Source organism: Astyanax mexicanus, chromosome 25, assembly GCF_023375975.1.
Source record: "Astyanax mexicanus isolate ESR-SI-001 chromosome 25, AstMex3_surface, whole genome shotgun sequence".
In the NCBI taxonomy this organism is placed as follows: Eukaryota; Metazoa; Chordata; class Actinopteri; order Characiformes; family Acestrorhamphidae; genus Astyanax; species Astyanax mexicanus.
The window spans coordinates 7,273,867-7,291,354 of NC_064432.1; the positions used below are offsets into that span (position 1 = coordinate 7,273,867).

The following is a 17,488-nucleotide window of genomic DNA, read 5'->3' on the forward strand; positions in this document are numbered from 1 at the left end:
CAGGATAATGCTCGCTTGTCCGTCTGATTGCAACACTTCCTTGTCCTCTTCGGTTGCCAGATTTATCGACAGTTGAGCATTTATGGGACCAGTAAGGATGTCAGCTTCAGGAACCTATAGAGTGTAGAGCAGGATCTACAGGCCCAGCTCCAACATCATACCCAACCGTATCTCATCGTGTCTAATCAGACCACACCTATATACATATATCATTTATACACTAAATAGCTCTGGAAAAAAAAAAAAGTTCAAAATCACAGTTTTCATGCATCTTGGCATCATGTTCTCCTCCTCCACCAGTCTTACACACTGCTTTTGAATAACTTTTTGCTCTTTACACTCCTGGTGCAAAAAGTCAAGCAGCTCAGTTTGGTTCCTCTTGATTATATTCCAGAGGTGTTTTAGTTTTTTAGTTTTTAGTAATCGAGTAAGAAAATCATATTTAAAAAAAAAAAATGCTTTCTTTAATTTTTATGAAGGAGAGGTGGGACCACAGCCTTCAGAAGGTAGTTTCAGGAGGACAGGTGCACAGAAGCTCAACCACAGCCAGTCTTTTGTGTGTGTGTGTGTGTGTGTGTGTGTTCTTTTGAAAGGGGGTGAAAGCAATAAGCCTGCTGAAATGGTGCCATCACACAGACATGATTGATCAATTGAATTCTATCAGACACACTGACCACTGGGATTAAGAGGGTCAAAAACACTGCAGATCATACACTCCTCACCACCGCTGTGTGTGTGTGTATATGTGTGTGTTTGTGTGTGGGTGGTCAGGGGTGGCTCGCATGCAGATATGTCTCTCTCTCTCTCTCTCTCTCTCTCTCTCTATATATATATATATATATATATATATATATATATATATATGTGTGTGTGGCTTTCAGACTTTCAATGCAAATAACAGCATATATTCATATAATCATATATATATATTCACACGCATATATAGACACCTTATACTATGGTCGATACTATTATATAAGACTTATGAGACAGATATTAAGATTTCATACTCAAATAAAAGGATTTCTGTGAGGAAAAAAAAGAAACGAACTGTTGTCTGTTGGTTCTTTTATCACTCCACACTCTTTCGCTTTCTCTCTCTTTTTCTCTCTCTCTTTCCTGGATTGCTCCTGCCCTCCAGGTCTGTAGAATAAGCTCTCGGAGGCGTTTTGGAGAAATGAATTGGCTCTATATCAGGGATTTTCGTTTCTATTCTTTCTCTTTTCTCCCCCGCCGTCCCTCTCTCTCTGTAATCATTTGGAGGCTGTAGCTCTCTCGCCTCTTATAATTGTCTCTTCAGAAACTCAACAGCTCTGTAATAACTCACTCACACTGCAGCCTTAACGCTCACACACCGTGTGTGTGTGTGTGTGTTTGTATGGTTTGTTCACCTATAAGTGTCAATTTTTTCCAAAACTGTACAAAACAGTGAATCCTGTAAAGATATTGCTTAAATTAGCTGAACTGCTTGATTTTTTTGCACCAGGAGTGTAAAGGCATAAAATAAAGTTATCCAAAAGCAGTGTGTAAGCCTGGTGGAGGAGATAGAACATGTCAAGACGCAAGATGCATGATTAAAACTGTGATTAAAAACCAACCAGGGTTATATCTGTGTTTCTGATTGAAGTAAGCTGCTGTTTTGACTCATCAATGAACGAAGCTTTTTGTACAAATATTGTGAAAAACCAGCCACTCGTAGAGTGTATTAATAGTTTAAGCTACAAATGTACTCTGATTGTGCTTATTTTCGGAAGCCTTGGTCACGTACACCGATTGGCTGTTAGAGGCCTGCAGATCCATGGCTTCTCAAAGACTAGAGCCAAACAGTTAGCTAGATATTGTTCTATATCTGCAATAAGTGGAGGTCGACATATTTTGGAGAAAGAGATGTTTTGTGTATCCATAAAGGTATATGTAAATCACAGGAAGGACAAAAAAAAAAAAAAAACCTTTGAACCTGTTTATTATGAACTGATGTTGGCATGGTCATGTACTGCTGTTGGATGATGCATGCATTTAAAAAGATTTGGGTCTTTTAAATATGTATTTTAAATTGTAGGCCTAAATAAATGTGTTAAATGTGTGTATGTGTGTGTGTGGGTTTGTATGGTTTGTTCACCTGTAAGTGTCCATTTTTTCCAAAACTGTACAAAACAGTGAGTCCTGTAAAGATTTTGCTTAAATTAGTTCTAATTTATCTACGAAAAAAAAAAAAAACACAATACTGTCCATACTGGAAGATCTGTCCAATAGGAGAGCACTTAAAAATGATGCGTTTCTTTGATTTTACCAAATTAAAAAGCTCTGGAATAATATAATCAAACCACAAAGCTGAACTTCTTGATTTTTTGCACCAGGAGTGTAAAGGCATAGCATAAAGTTATCCAAAAGCAGCGTGTAAGACTGGTGGAGGAGAGAACATGTCAAGATGCAAGATGCATGAGTAAAACTGTGATTAAAAACCAACCAATTATCATTCCACCAAATATTTGTCAAATATTGGAATATGAAAGAAATGTTGTCCGTAGTTTATAGAATAAAACAACAATGTTAATTCTACTCAAACATAAACCTATAAATTGCAAAATCAGAGAAACTGATTCAGAAACTGAACTATATAGTGCATAAATGATATATGTATATAGGTGTGGTCAGATTAGACATGATGAGATTCGGTTGGGTATGATGTTGGAGCTGGGCCTGTAGATCCTGCTCTACACTCTATAGGTTCCTGAAGCTGACATCCTTACTGGTCCCATAAATGCTCGACTGTCGATAAATTTGGCAACCGAAGAAGACGAGGAAGTGTTGCAATCAGGCGGACACATTCCTGAGAATCCCATGCTGTGTGTGGGAGAGCATTATCCTGCTGAAACGTAAACCTATAAATAGCAAAATTTAGAGAAACTAACTGATCATATAAGACACTTCGTATTTCTATGATTAGAGAATATGAACAATATTAGGATCCCTATTTTCCCTACTATTTCCCTACTATGTTAGTGTTTTCGCTATCGTAACAACGGGAAAAGTATGCCTTGTTGTTTCGAAACCTGAAACACGCAAAAGGCATGTAGTAATTGTCTTAATAGTAATAAGCCAATCAGTGTGTCATTTGCCTGACATTCTCTTTAAGAGCCAGATGTGCTCTGACTTTGGCGCATTACTATTTTAGGGACGCAGCTACTTGGACGTTTCCAGGACTTCTTAGCAGAGAAGACTGTTTGATGTAAAAATTTGCAAAGCTGTGTGAAACAAGTGGGAGTGTACACGTGTTGAGTTACGTGCCTGGGTTGAAAATTCACTGCTAAGATAGCAATGACTGAATGTCTGACTCAAGACGTCTGCCTAGATTCTAATCAGTCAGCGGCACACCTTTGTGTTATCTGTTGTCAAGATAGCAATACGCCAGAATTTTTTTAAGTACCTGAACATACCCTATTTCGAGACCACCACACCCATCAGCTTAGATATTTTCAGAAGCACCGTTAGTATTTAAACGACGCAGACGGAAAGTGTGAAAATAGAGCCCTAGATCTCAAAATTAAGACAAAAAAACTACTTTTTATCTAAACAAAATAAGTTTTAGAGATCACAAAAACTAGATTCCCATGGCAATTGTTGTTTTTTTTTTTTAGTTTTGTTCAGGCATATACATTTATATAGATTTAAAAAGTCTTGAATTTCAAGAAACATAGAGCAATACTATTTTTCTTTCATTTTTGAGCTATAAAATAAAAATAAAATACAAAATTTACTGACAGAAAAAGCTTTTTTAAGGTGTTTTTTAAAGGTATTTTTAGTGAGGAAAATTTGTGTTTTTCCATTATTTTACCCCCCTTCTAACAGCAACACTGCTCTTTTCTCCTCCTCAGATCTTCAGGACTCTTCGTTGGCGAATGGCCACGCCCACTCGGGGCGGGACTTCCTGCGGAAGCAGATGCGAGGGGAGCTCTTCACGCCGCAGCAGCTCGAGGTATTGGACCGTGTGTTTGACCGACAGCCCTACCCCGACCTTTACCCCACCCCAGACTCCATCAACAACAACCACGGCAAGCCCGCCCAGGTAAGAGCCGAGGGGCGTGGCCTGCATCCGAGGGCGGGGGCTGTAGCCACCCCCCTCTGCCACCCCACTTCTCAAAGCTCTGCTCTTCCCAGCCTGGCTGCCGGCAACTGCTTGACCCCCACTCTCCCCACCCTGACCCCCCACTGTTGACCCCTGACCTGTCGGACCCTGGCGCCGACCCCTCGCCTCAGTGAGCTTGAGCTTAAAGCCTGACCCCGCCGCTGCTCTTTAGCTGCCTATAGAGGTTTTGTGTTGGGTGAAGTCAGGTTAGGACCCAGAGGTTTAGGGTTAAGTAGGAAACACTTGTTTCAGGGCAGTCTGAGGCCGAACTCACACACTTCACTTCAGGACTTTTACCTACTGGGTCACGAATGCGTAGACCAAGGTAGAGTGAGGCAGAGTGAGGTAGAGCGAGGTAGAGCGAGGTAGAGTGAGGTAGAGGTCCACAATGTACGCTCACACCACAACTACTTCGATACACTTCTAATTTCTGTAGAACTGAAGGAAATGGAATCAATCATGGCGTAAATACTTACAGTATCTAAGTATATAATGTACTTCTAATCTAATGCTACAAGCTAACTAGCCGTTAGCTAACATGCTTAATACAATTAAACAGAGTAGAGTCAAACAGAATAAGATACAAAAACAGTACAAAATACTTGTACTGTTCCTTTTCTAGCTGTGAACAGCTGATTAAATGTAGACAAAGCACAATTTTTATATGAATTACTTCATTGGCTAATCTAAAAAGCCAAGACCCCCCCAGTTAACAGCTCTCGCACTACATACAAACAAAGGCCTGCTGCTTTGCTCAGCTGCAACAGTGCTACAGTACTGTATACTGTGGTAGTGATGTACAGTATAATAAAAAAATGCTTACGAAACATTTCTGATGATGTCATTTTGACGGTTTGAGCAGCTCGAGCTGAGCTAAGGCACTGGAAGGAGATATTATGTAGAGTAGGCTGGAGTCAGCATGATGTAGGACATGCAGTGTTTTTCTGCAGTGTGTTGAAAGTGAAAGCTTGTGAGGACACACTACTGTATATATTTAAGCTTGCAGCAGTGTGTGTGTGTGTTTTGTGGGAAGCCTGATGTTTTGTTTGGACAGAAACTTGAATTGAGTCCCATGACTTTTGCCAAGTCCTATGGACGCTGTCCACTGTGGGTGATACATAAACTGAACTTCAAAAATGGAAGGTCCCTACTACCAGGCCTCAATCCATCTTCAGTATTTCACATTGCCTTGCAACATTATCAATACGTTTAAAAAAAGGTTTAATAAAAATGTTCTAAGAAAAACTAGAGAACCAAAAATGTTAGTTTGACACAAGTGGTGTTGCAGCAACGTTATCAAAACGTTTAAAAACGTTACATAAACGTTCTCAGAAAAACCTGAGAACCAAAAATGTTACAAAATGATACAAATGATGTTGCAGCAATGTTATCAAAACGTTTAAAAACTTTTAATAAAACGTTCTTAGAAAGTCTAAAGAACCAAAAATGTTACTTTGACACAAGTGATGTTGCAGCAACGTTATCAAAATGTTTAAAAACATTAAACAAAACCGATCTAAGAAAAACTAGAGAACTAAAAAATTAACTTTAAAACAAGTGATGTTGCAGCAACGTTATCAAAACGTTTTAAAAAAAAGGTTACATAAAATGTTCTTAGAAAAACTAGAAAACCAAAAATGTAACTTTGAAACAAGTGATGTTGCAGCAACGTTATCAAAACGTTAAATAAAACTGTTCTAAGAAAAACTCAAGAACTAAAAATGTTACTTTGACACAAGTGATGTTGCAGCAACGTTATGAAAATGTTTAAAACGTTAAATGAAACCGGTCTAAGAACAACTAGAGATCTAAAAATGTTACTTTGACACAAGTGATGTTGCAGCAACGGTATCAAAACGTTTAAAAACGTTAAATAAACATGTAACTTTAAAACAAGTGATGTTGCAGCAACGTTCTTAAAACGTTTAAAAACGTTAAATAAAACCGATCTCAGAAAAACTAAGGAATTTGCCTGATTGAATGTTCTACGAATGTTAACTGTAACATTTTGAAAACGTTCTACTAAACAAAACAAAGTTTACCTTTATATAATATTATTTTAAATTGTAAAATAAACCTAAATTGTGTTATCTGGTTTTATGAAGCCCCGCCCCCTTTTCACACACACACACACACACACACACACACACACACACACACACACACACACACACACACACACACACACACAAACACACACACACACACACACACACACAAACACCACACAAAGTGTTAAAGGTGTCACTCAAAGTCAAATGCACACACAAACACACACACACACACACACACACACACACACAGACACTGTCAGGGGTTCTATAGACTCATCTCAAAGCCCCATAATTCCTCAGTCCATTTCACTGCTGAGCACTAAAGCTGGAGGGGTTAAAGGTCACCAACCTGCCAACCGGGGCATTAACCTCTGGGTTACACCGCCTCCCCTGAGTGAGTGTGTGTGTGTGTCTCTGTTTGTGTGTTGTGTGTGTGTGTGTGTGTGTGTGTGTTTTGGTCCTTAAAATTGGGACAATTACATTGTAAGAGAGTCAAAAATTTGGGGACTGTCAGGAGGACTGTGTGTGTGTGTGTGTGTGTGTGTATAAGGGTGTGTGTGTGTATAAGGGTGTGTGTGTGTATAGGGTATGTGTGTGTGTGTGAGGTTCAAACCCCCTTGTTTAACATGATTGACGGGCAGATCTGTCCCCTAGCCGACAGCTGAACCTGAAAACTCTTGGGAGTCTGACAAAAAGACAGAAACTGACGGAGGAAGAGGTTGTGTGTGTGTGTGTGTGTGTATTCTGTGTGTGTGTGTGTGTGTGTGTATTGTGTGTGTGTGTATTGTGTGTGTGTGTGTGTGTGTGTGTGTCTGGGGGATTGGAGATCAACTTGGACTCTACTTGGAGTCTCTCGTGCTGCACTTGTCACTATAGCGACCTTAAGCACTCAGCAGTTCTGCAGGACGACAAGGACACTTCTGCACATGTGCAGTAACTACAGTACCTGTGATAAAAAAGATTCACCAGGAATAAAGACAGTTAGTTATCTGTTCCGCAAACAATATAGCAGTAGGGGTGTTCCCTATAGTGTCGTACACCATTATATAAGTATATACGATTTTTTATTGATGTAAATTAAGGCTGGGTGATACTGTATAAAAAACTCTTGATTTTTTTGGTAACACTTTCTATGAATGTCATCTCTATTAGACTCGAAAAACACATTCATAACATATTATAAAGCATTCATAAGGCATTATAAACATGGCCATAAATATTTATAAACATGGACAACCCATTATAGTCGTGTTTATTAAGATTTATGACTAAGAATTATTTATTATTTATTATGTGCTTGGTGGATTATACATGTTTATAAATATGTATAGCCATGTTTATAGTGCCTTATGAATGCTTTATAATGTGCTATGAGAGATGACATTCATAGAAAATGTTACCGATTTATTTATAATCTACTCCCATTGTTTCTCCCCAATTTAGCTATAGGCTAATTGTCTCACCCATTCAGCTGCAAGTCAGCTGTATATTCCCCATCACTAGTGATGCCACAACCCAGCAGGAGGGTGAAGACTAGCACATGCCTCCTCCGATACATGTGAAGTCAGACTTCGCCTCTTTTTCAACTTCTCAAAGCGTAGCGTCTGGGTTCCTATACATCAGCTCACAGATGCAGCCTTGTGCTGATCCACATCACCATTTGGAGTGATGAGGAGAAAAGAGTGCCATCTACTGTCCCCACCCAGAGAGAGAAAAAGCAAGCCCAATTGTCCTCTCTCAGGGCTTTGGCAGCTGATGGCAAGCTGCATGACCAGGATTCGAACCAGTGATCTCCTGATAATACCGCGGCAGCGCTTTAGACCGCTATACCACTCTGTACCTACATTTATTTTTTGATCTATATTTAATCTTTTATATTTCACACACGGTGCAAAACAATAGTATGACCTCCTTTTATTCAATGTTTCAGTTTTTAGTGTAACATTTAAAAATCACTGCAGCATAAAAGAGTTTTTTTTTTACAGGTTTTGACCTTTTGACCTTTGATCTACTGAGATTTCCTCTATATCAGCTTCATTATCTCATTTAGAAAATCGCAATAAAAGAGTTATACCATTAATTGCATTGTAAGTCAGTAACGACATTATTGTGACAGACTTTGTAAAAAAAATGTTGGTAAAATTAGACAGTACAATTATTTATTTAGCTATTTTCATTAAAAAAAAAAAATAAAATAAAGCTATTAAACTGTGTCAGAGAATTCCATGTCCACCCAGTCAACTTGGAAATTGTAAATTACTGTTTCTCTAAGAACGTTAACGCAACTCTAAATCAACCACTTTTTCTTTAACTGCAAATTTTCGCTAAAATTGTCCATATGAATACATATGAAAATGCAAGTGAAAATAAAAGTGATAAATCAAGAAAAATATGATTTCTTATAAATATAATAAATATGCAAGAACATTTTGGGGACCAAAAGGCACAGTATATTGATATTGACCCATTTGCTTTAATATTTTCTAAAATTTATTATTTATTTTTTTTTTTTTAGCCTTTTTTCTGCCCCCCAATTCTGAAACACACCCACCCCTGCCTCCCTCCCTCCCTCCCTCCCCACTTCTCTCTCTCTCTTTCTCTCTCTCTCTCTCTCTCTCTCTCTGTCTGCAGTGCTGCTTGGACCATTAAGTGTCGGTGGATCTATTAATTAGTGTCCCTCGCTTCGCAGGGGAGCGTATAAAACAGCGTGCGCTTGTCAGCCTCACTTCATTTGAATTTCCTCTTTCGATCCCGTCGCGTTACGCCGGCGATAAATCAACAGGCCAACGGGCCTAATGCTGAACTAATTATCCAACCAGAGCGAGAGCGCGAGAGAGCGAAAGAGAGAGAGAGAGAAAGAGACAAAAGGCCCAATAAACATCAGCAAAATATTGATATTCATACAGGACAGGGCTCAGAATGAGGGAAAAAACGAGTGCAGGGTGGAGGAAAGAGTGTGTGTGATTGTGACTGACTGAAGATAATGAATAAGGTCACAGAGTGACGTTTGGGTCAAGCAGGCATTAAGGCATTCAGTCGGAGACGCCTCGGGCAAAACAACAGCCCCTCAGAGCAGCCGAGGCACTATAATGTAAAATACAGAAGGTCAGAATCTGTTCACTTCTATTAATGGACATTGTGGGGACCGGGAGAAATGTGAAGTGTGCTCAGAATAAATAAAACATGAAACCAACCTACCCTCTTAATCCTAAGAAAGCTAGGCTAGTTAACGTTAGCATAGAAAAATATATTAGCCCAATTATTTCTCTTAACCCTCTTAATCTCAGCCTAAAAAAAGTTAGTTTTCATGGGTATTTATAGGTTTATGTTTGAGTAAAATGAACACTGTTGTTTTATTCTATAAACTACTGACATTTCTCCCAAATTCCAAATGAAAAAACTGTCATTAAGAGCATTTATTTGCAGAAAATGAGAAATGTCTCAAATAACAAAAAAGAAATGCAGAGCTTTCAGATCTCAAATAATGTAAAGAAAACAAGTTCATTTTCATAGTCAAGTTTTAAGAGTTCAGAAATCAATCAATATTTGGTGGAATAACCCTGGTTTTTAATCACAGTTTTATCTTGGCATCATGTTCTCCTCCACCAGTCTTACACACTGATTTTGGATTACTTTATGCTACTCACTCCTGTTGCAAAAATTCAAGCAGTTCAGCTTGGTCCATCTTCCTCTTGATTATATTCCAAAAGTTTTTTAATTTGGTAAAATCAAAGAAACTCATAATTTTTAAGTGGTCTCTTATTTTTTCTCCAGAGCTGTATATCCATAAGTTTCCATAGGTTAAAGACTAACAGGAATAAGAGGAATGGTTGGCTCTTATCTACAGTGGAAACAGACACGATGAATGAATTAGTGTAGCTTACTAATAATTAACATAATTTCCAGGCTGAGATAAAAGGGGGTTAATGGGTTTTGCATTTATCTACAGTCATTTAGAAGTAAATGGAAACCAAGACAATTAATTTGCTCACTATCAATTAGCGTAATTTCTAGGCTAAGATTAAGAGGGTTAAGAGGGTTAGTTGGAAGGCCTAGCTTTATTAAACCTTTGAATATTATCCTAGGAATGCTAGGCTAACCCAACCAAAACATTTAATAACCTTAATCTCAGCCTAGGAAAATTAGATTGGCCCAACCTGCCCTATTAAGTCTCTTGATATTAGCGTAGAAAAACTAGGCTAGCCCAACCATCCCTCTAAAGTCTCTTACTTTTAGCCTAGAAAATCAAGGTTAACCAACCATTAAGCCAACCATTCTAACCATATGAATGTTAGCATGAAAAGTTAGACTGGCCAAACCATTTCCCTTACTTTCTTAATCTTAGCCTAAAAATCAAGGTTAACCAGGCTTACCCTCTTAACCATATTAATGTTAGAATAGGAAAGATAGGCTAGTCCAACCAACCCTCTTAACTCTTTTAATCTTCGCCTAGAAAAATTTGATTTGCCTAAGCAGCCTTCCTAACTCTTTTAATCTTAGGATAGAAAAACAAGACTAGCCCAACCAACCCTCTTAACCTTCTTAATTTTAGCATAGAAAAACTAGACTAGCCCAACCAGCCCTCTTAACTATTTTAATCTTAGTGTAGAAAAGCTTTGGAAACCTATCCAACCCTCTTAACTCTCTTAATCTCAGCCTAGAAAATCTAAACTAACCCAACATTTTTACATGTAAACTAATAATAAAAATCACTATGGTGTTTTTAAATGTAGATCCAGTATTCACAGACCTAACACACACTCACACAGTAGAACACACTGCCCAAACTGCAATGAACAGGGATCATACGGTCATTAAAAACCTGAAAAAGTCATAAAATGGGAAAATAGCAATTTCCAAATCAATTTACAAATCTTTGTGTTTCCGTTTAGCGATGGAGAAAATCAGTTTTGAGCCAACAAATACGTCAGCTCAGAGTTAATTCAGTAATTTAGCCCTAAACAATGGAGCTCTCAGGATCTGACACACATTTTATTGTTATTAATGATTGCTTGTCAACATTTTCATCAAATTCATTTTAGACCTACTATTTTGGTTTTATTGTCCATGTCTGCACTGATGTTTTAAAAATCGTACAGTCAAAAAAATTGCCTTAAAGGCACGGAAAAAGTGTATAAACCCTAAATGTACAGTAGTGACTTTGTGTGTATTACACGTCCCCAGAACGCTGTTACAAAGTCAGAAAAAGACCCCACAAGGCAACAAATCAAGAATGTGTGTGTGCACTCCCACCACTACCGCACGACTGATCACAGTGTGAGCTGCCACACTCTGCTCCGGAGTCACACACCGATAAATGGCTTCCCCACAGTCAGCCTCGTTTAATACCTCACACCCGCTAAATAGCACACACACACACACGGTCCCTGTAATATATTTCATTTTAGGAATTCTTTCAGGAGACAATGCTTACAGAGAGAGGAGGGAGAGAGGGAATAGAGAGAGAGTTAAGGGGGAGAGAGAGAGTTAAATAGAGAGAGAAAGAGAGAGAGAGAGAGAGAGAGAGGGTGAAATAGTATTATGTAAATGCAGGGCAGGGCGAGCTGGGTTGGGGTGAAATTATTTTGGTGTTGTGCGATTAGGGGCCTCATCTGTTATTGATGTGCGCTGGGAGAAGGGCCATTACAGCAGAGCGGTGTCAGAACCCAGAGAGAGAGAGAGATAGAGAGAGAGAAAGAGAGAGAGAGCAAAAGAGAGAGAGAGAGAAAGATATGCTATGTAAATGGGATGCAAGCGAGGGTAAACGAATTGGCTGTGTGTGAATCTGGGCTTGTTTTGTTTTTGAGCACGAGGCTAAATGGGTTCAACTCTTTGAAGCTCCATATCCTACACTTCCCCTGTGTTCTATTTGTTCTGATTGGCTGCCATATATGTTTGCCAGCCATGCCTACAACACTCTTTATAACTTCAATGTAAATGGGCATACAGTACATGTATGTAGGGTTGTACAATACTGGAAAAAAATGACATTAAAAATACACAAATTCTCACCTAACTTTGCATCTGACATCAATGTCACTGTATTAATAATGCAATTTGTGAATTAATGTTTGGAGTAAAATAAATCAAATTTGATAGATATAATTCTTTGATGTTATATGAAGCAGCAAAAACTGTTTTTAATCTAATTTAACATCATTCACACATCCTGCGATGTAACTATTGTGCATGTGTAAATTGCGATATCGATGCATAATATCAAAACATTATTTTCAGCAGCCCTACATATAAGCCAATATGTTAATTTCTGTGACATAACAAATATGAAATATCTTCAATCAGTCAGTCAATAGCTTTGTTTAAGCGAAAGGTAACAAATATCAATGAAAGCACTTTCCAAGAGCTTGCACCATCGATCTTTTGACTATCGAAAAATATTTGGCAATTAGTCAATTGGTTTTCTGCTATTGCATCATTCCCATTGGAACCTTCCCATTGGAACTTTCGTTGTAGTGCGTTGATGTAAGCGCCCTTGATTTTTGTTATTTGGAAGTATAGATTAATTGGAATTATTAACGCTGAGTATCTATCGCTTGGAGATTTTGCCTTGTTGATTTTGTGTTGTTGTTTTTTTCGTATAGTCCCCACTTCGCAGCCATAGTTAAATACTGGTAGAACGATCTACCAGGGATTAATAGATGAGCTTATAATTTGACATCATTTGTCTTCATTAACATGTCTTCGCTGTCTCTTTAGATCTCTTTGTCAGCTTTAAAAATCAACAAATCAATCAACAAAAAAGACCCAGGCATCATTGGTTCCCATTTTGCATTGGTCATTCTTCATTGCTTGGGTTTTGACTGGGACTCTTCGTAGGCGAAGAGGATGATATCATTGCAGATGAACAAGTTCCGCATTTCCTTGTTGAGCTTTTGAGACAGTTTTTTTAGGGCGATGGTGAACAACTTCCGAGACATAGGGTTGCATTGTCACACGCCTTGGTTCACAAGTATTTTGGTTTACAAGTATTGTTCAGAACCTTATAGCAAGCCAGTTCATTGACAACGGTATTGATCTTAATGTTTGCTACATTAGCCTCACTAAGCCATAAGTCTCACTAAGCACTAAGACCCCAAACCTGTCACCTGGCTGATTACTGCGTTAGAATTTAAGGGGGCAGATACGTAAATCAGATTTTTTTCCACCAAACTGTCTCTTTAATTTCTTTTTAATATTGAGTCATTGTCTTTCATCTGTACCATTGTCTGTTGTGATGCTCTCATTTCTCCATCGGGGTCTGTCCCTCTCTTTATCTGGCCGTTCTCCAGTCCCTGTCCCAGCTGTGATCTGAGGGTGTGTGTGTGTGATGGGGGGGGATGATGGCTTGCGGAGCTGTAGAATTGACAACATTTACAGGCTGAAATGAGAATCATCCATCTTCACTAGGCTGCTGTCAGGACCACGGCCAAACTTCATCATCTCCAATTACTACTGCTAACACCCCCATCTACATACACTCACTTCAGCACCACGGACAGAGACACTCCCAGACAGGGGGGCGGAGCCAGGGGAATGGGTGAAGAGGACGTGTGAAAAGCAGTGTGAGGGAATTAGAGATCTGATAACAGAACTCAACCAAGCCCGTCATCAAGACTAGAGACCTGCAGTGTGGGGACCTGGTTCAGACCCAGGTCAGACTGGGGTTTTACTGGCATATTATATGAACTTCAGCTTCCAGTGCATTATCACTGTTTCTCCCTCTCTCTCTTTCTGTCTCTCTCTCTCTCTGGACCTGTCTCTCTTTCTGTCTCTCTCTTTCTCTGCCTTTCTGGACCTGTCTCTTTTTTATTAACACTTCATTTTTACTAACGGTTTATGCACTCTCTTTTTATACTATATTCTATGTATATATACTGTTTCTCCCTCTCTCTGTCTCTCTCTCTTTAAACCTGTCCCTCTTTCTTTCTCTCTCTCTCTTTAAACCTGTCCCTCTTTCTGTCTCTCTCTCGGTACCTGTCTCTCTTACATTAGCTCTCCCTTTTTACTTACTGTTGACTCTTTTTTTACTCTTTTTTATAAAACTATCGATGCTTCTTCCTCTCTTTCTCTTTCTGTCTCTCTCTCTGGACCTGTCTCTCTTTCACTCTCTCTCTCTCTCGCTCTCTCTTTCTGTACCTCTCTCTCTCTCTCTTTCTTTCTGTCTCTCTGTCTCTCTCTTTCTCTTTTTTACTACCTGTTTTGTATCACTTTTTATAATATCACTGTTTCTCCCTCTCTTTCTCTTTTCCCTCTCTCTCTTTAAAGCGGTCCCTCTTTCTGTCTCTTTCTCTGTACCTGTCTCTCTTTTATTAACTCTTCCTTTTTACTTACTGTTTATGCTCTCTCTTTTCATAATACTATAGCTGTTTCTCCCTCTCCCTCTCTCTCTTTCTGTCTCTGTCTCTCTGGACCTGTCTCTCTTTCATTAACTCTTCCTTTTCACTTTTTTACTTACTGTTTATGCTTTTTTATATAATACTATCACTGTTTCTCCTTCTTTTTCTTTTTCTCTCTCTCTCTCTCTCTCTCTCTCTTTGTTTTTCTCTCTAAAGAGGAAAAGGTGGTGAAAGAAAGTGTGTGTGTGTGAGAGAGAGGGAGAGAGAGAGAGAAAGAGAGAGAGAGAGAGGAAGCCGACAGCATAAGTTGTGATTGGTTGGGTCACAGTCCACTGCCCTCACCGTATTGATGACCAGACGGGTGTTTAAAGGGTCACAGCGTCTCGTACACACACACACACACACACACACACACACACACACACTCACTCACTGCTTAATTCCAAATGACTATTAAATCTGCACTCTAACATAAAAGGTGCTCAGCATCTTCCCTACTGGCTTAAATAAATAAAATCCTTCATCTATACCACTATAAATACAGCTGCCTGAATTAAAGCTCCTTGTTAAAGACTTTAATTAGTGTAGAATTAATATTTTATACTTTAAGAATGAGTCTAATTTAAGACACCAATATCATAAAAAATATATATTTTCCTAACTGCATCATAATTGTATACTATACACTATAACTGAGTATAAGTATAGGCTATATTACAAACATAATTGTGCAGATTTGGCAGATTAGTACTTTAAATATTAACACACCAACCTGTTTCACATTAACAGAATGTGTTAATTATTATAATTAACAGTTCTGAAGATGTCGCTGCTGCTGACACTGCAAAAAAATTCAATCTTAGCATGTTAAATCTGCATAAACCTAGTTTTAATATCTGCCGAATATCTTAACCATTGTTCATCTTTGTAATTAATTTAAACTATTGATAAAAGTGGCTTTTTCTTGTGGCTCAAAATAATATTTTTGCTTGTTTAAAGCATTATTTCCTGATCTAAACTAAGTTTCCTAATTTAAGTTAAATTGTCTTTTTTTTTATATAATTTTATTTAAATTTTCTTTCCATTTTCTTCTTTTCCATTTACTTAGCCAATTACCCAACCCACTCATTAGGGCTCCTCCTATCACTGGTAATGCCCCAATACACCAGGAGGGTGAAGACTAGCACATGCCTCCTCCGATACATGTGAAGTCAGACTCCGCCTCTTTTCGAACTGCTGCTGATGCAGCATTACTGACTAGCATCACAGCGCTAACGCTTGGAGGAAAGCGCAGCGACTCGTTTCCGATATATCAGCTCACAGATGCAGCCTTGTGCTGATCAACATCACCATTTGGAGTAATAAGGGGAAAAAGGGCCATCTACTGTACCCAATCAGAGAGAGAGAGCAAGGCCAATTGTGCTGTCTTGAGGCTCCGTTAGCTGATGGCGGACTACATGAACAGGATTCGAACCAGTGATCACAATAAGACATCTTTAATAGTTTAAATCACTTACACTTAAGTAAAATGAAGCTAAAAATAGGATAATAATTCCTAAAATGTTACTATAAACCAGAATAAAACCAGAATAAGAAGCGCTTTTTTATGTATTTAGGCCACAATTAAGAGGATTTCCTTTGCTAAGATGTACTGCTCTGGAAAAAAATAAAAAAAAATAAGAGACCACTTAAAAATGAAGAGATTTGTTGATTTTAGCAAATTGAAAACCTCATAAAGTTATCCAAAAGCAGTGTGTAAGACTGGTGGAGGAGAGAACATGATGCCAAGATGTATTAAAACTGTGATTAAAAACCAACCAGGGTTATTCCACCAAATATTAATTGATTTCTGATTTTCTTGCCGTTATTTGAGATCTGAAAGCTCTGCATCTTTTTTTTGTTATTTCAGACATTTCTCATTTTCTGCAAATAAATGCTTTAAATTACAATATTTTTATTTGAAATTTAGAAGAAATGTTGTCTGTAGTTTATAGAATAAAACAACCATGTTCATTTTACTCAAACATAAACCTATAAATAGCAAAATCAGAGAAAAACTAATTCAGAAACTTTGAGACTATTATATATGGGACATGCTTAATACTCAAAAAAATAGCTAATATTATTAATTAGTAAATTAGTATTTGGGATTGGGACACTCTCTGTCTGCCTTCAATCTTTACATGTGAACTTGTGGGAACAAAATCAATACTGTGTTATTTTTTTGAGAATCGATAGAGTATTGCAAAGCGTAATGCTGTGTATTGCTGCGCATTTCTACTGTGCAGTTGTTGGTTGTAGTGCTAAGCGGGTGGTAATAGCAGGTGTGGGTGTGAAAGAGAGAGCGATAGAGAGAGAGATAAAGAGAAAGAGAGAGAGAGAGAGCTGGCCCTGTTCAGGATCATTAGACTCCCTCCTAACAGACTAAAGCAGAAGTGACATCCATTTCCCTTCAGAGAGTCCCTCTAAAGATGGCCATCGCCGCGCATCCCCACCTGCCTGACAAAAGCCATTACAGCCAATGGAGATGAAGCGGCGGGGACGCAGCGATGTCGGCTCCGGATCATTATGAGTAATGGGTCATGAAACGCCACAAGTAGGGTCAGTCTGGGGTCACGCAGACACAAGATCCGGCACACTGATACGTGTGAATCTCGCAGTGAGCAGTGAAGCTCCTGCATTAAAGCAATCAGGTGATGGTTGTGCTCAGCTCTCCAATAATAATGCATATATATCTTATTCTATTCAGAAAAAAAACAAAAAGTGTTTCTTCTTCTGAAAGAATACAGTATTACAAGAGCTTATTCTGTGTTTATTAGAGTAAAGGCCTGACAAAAAAATAATCAGGAGCCTTGCCTGAAGCCGAATGCACTTTCTCAAGCTTATAAACTTGCTTACTCTCTGCTGTTTCATATGCCCTGTCTACACCCTCCACCAATCACAGGTGTTGTCGTGGCAAGCGACAAAATAAC

The 17,488-nt window shown here is 38.5% G+C and overlaps 1 protein-coding gene across 3 annotated transcripts in view; it reads left to right on the forward strand.

Annotated features, from left to right (window-relative positions):
- pax5 (paired box 5) overlaps positions 1-17,488 on the forward strand; it is a 94,773-nt gene that overhangs the window by 52,651 nt on the left and 24,634 nt on the right. For all 3 annotated transcript variants that reach the window (XM_022681744.2, XM_022681746.2, XM_022681747.2), the window contains exon 6: positions 3,876-4,066. In XM_022681744.2, the coding sequence (XP_022537465.1) occupies positions 3,876-4,066 (191 nt within the window). The remainder of the gene's footprint in view (positions 1-3,875; positions 4,067-17,488) is intronic.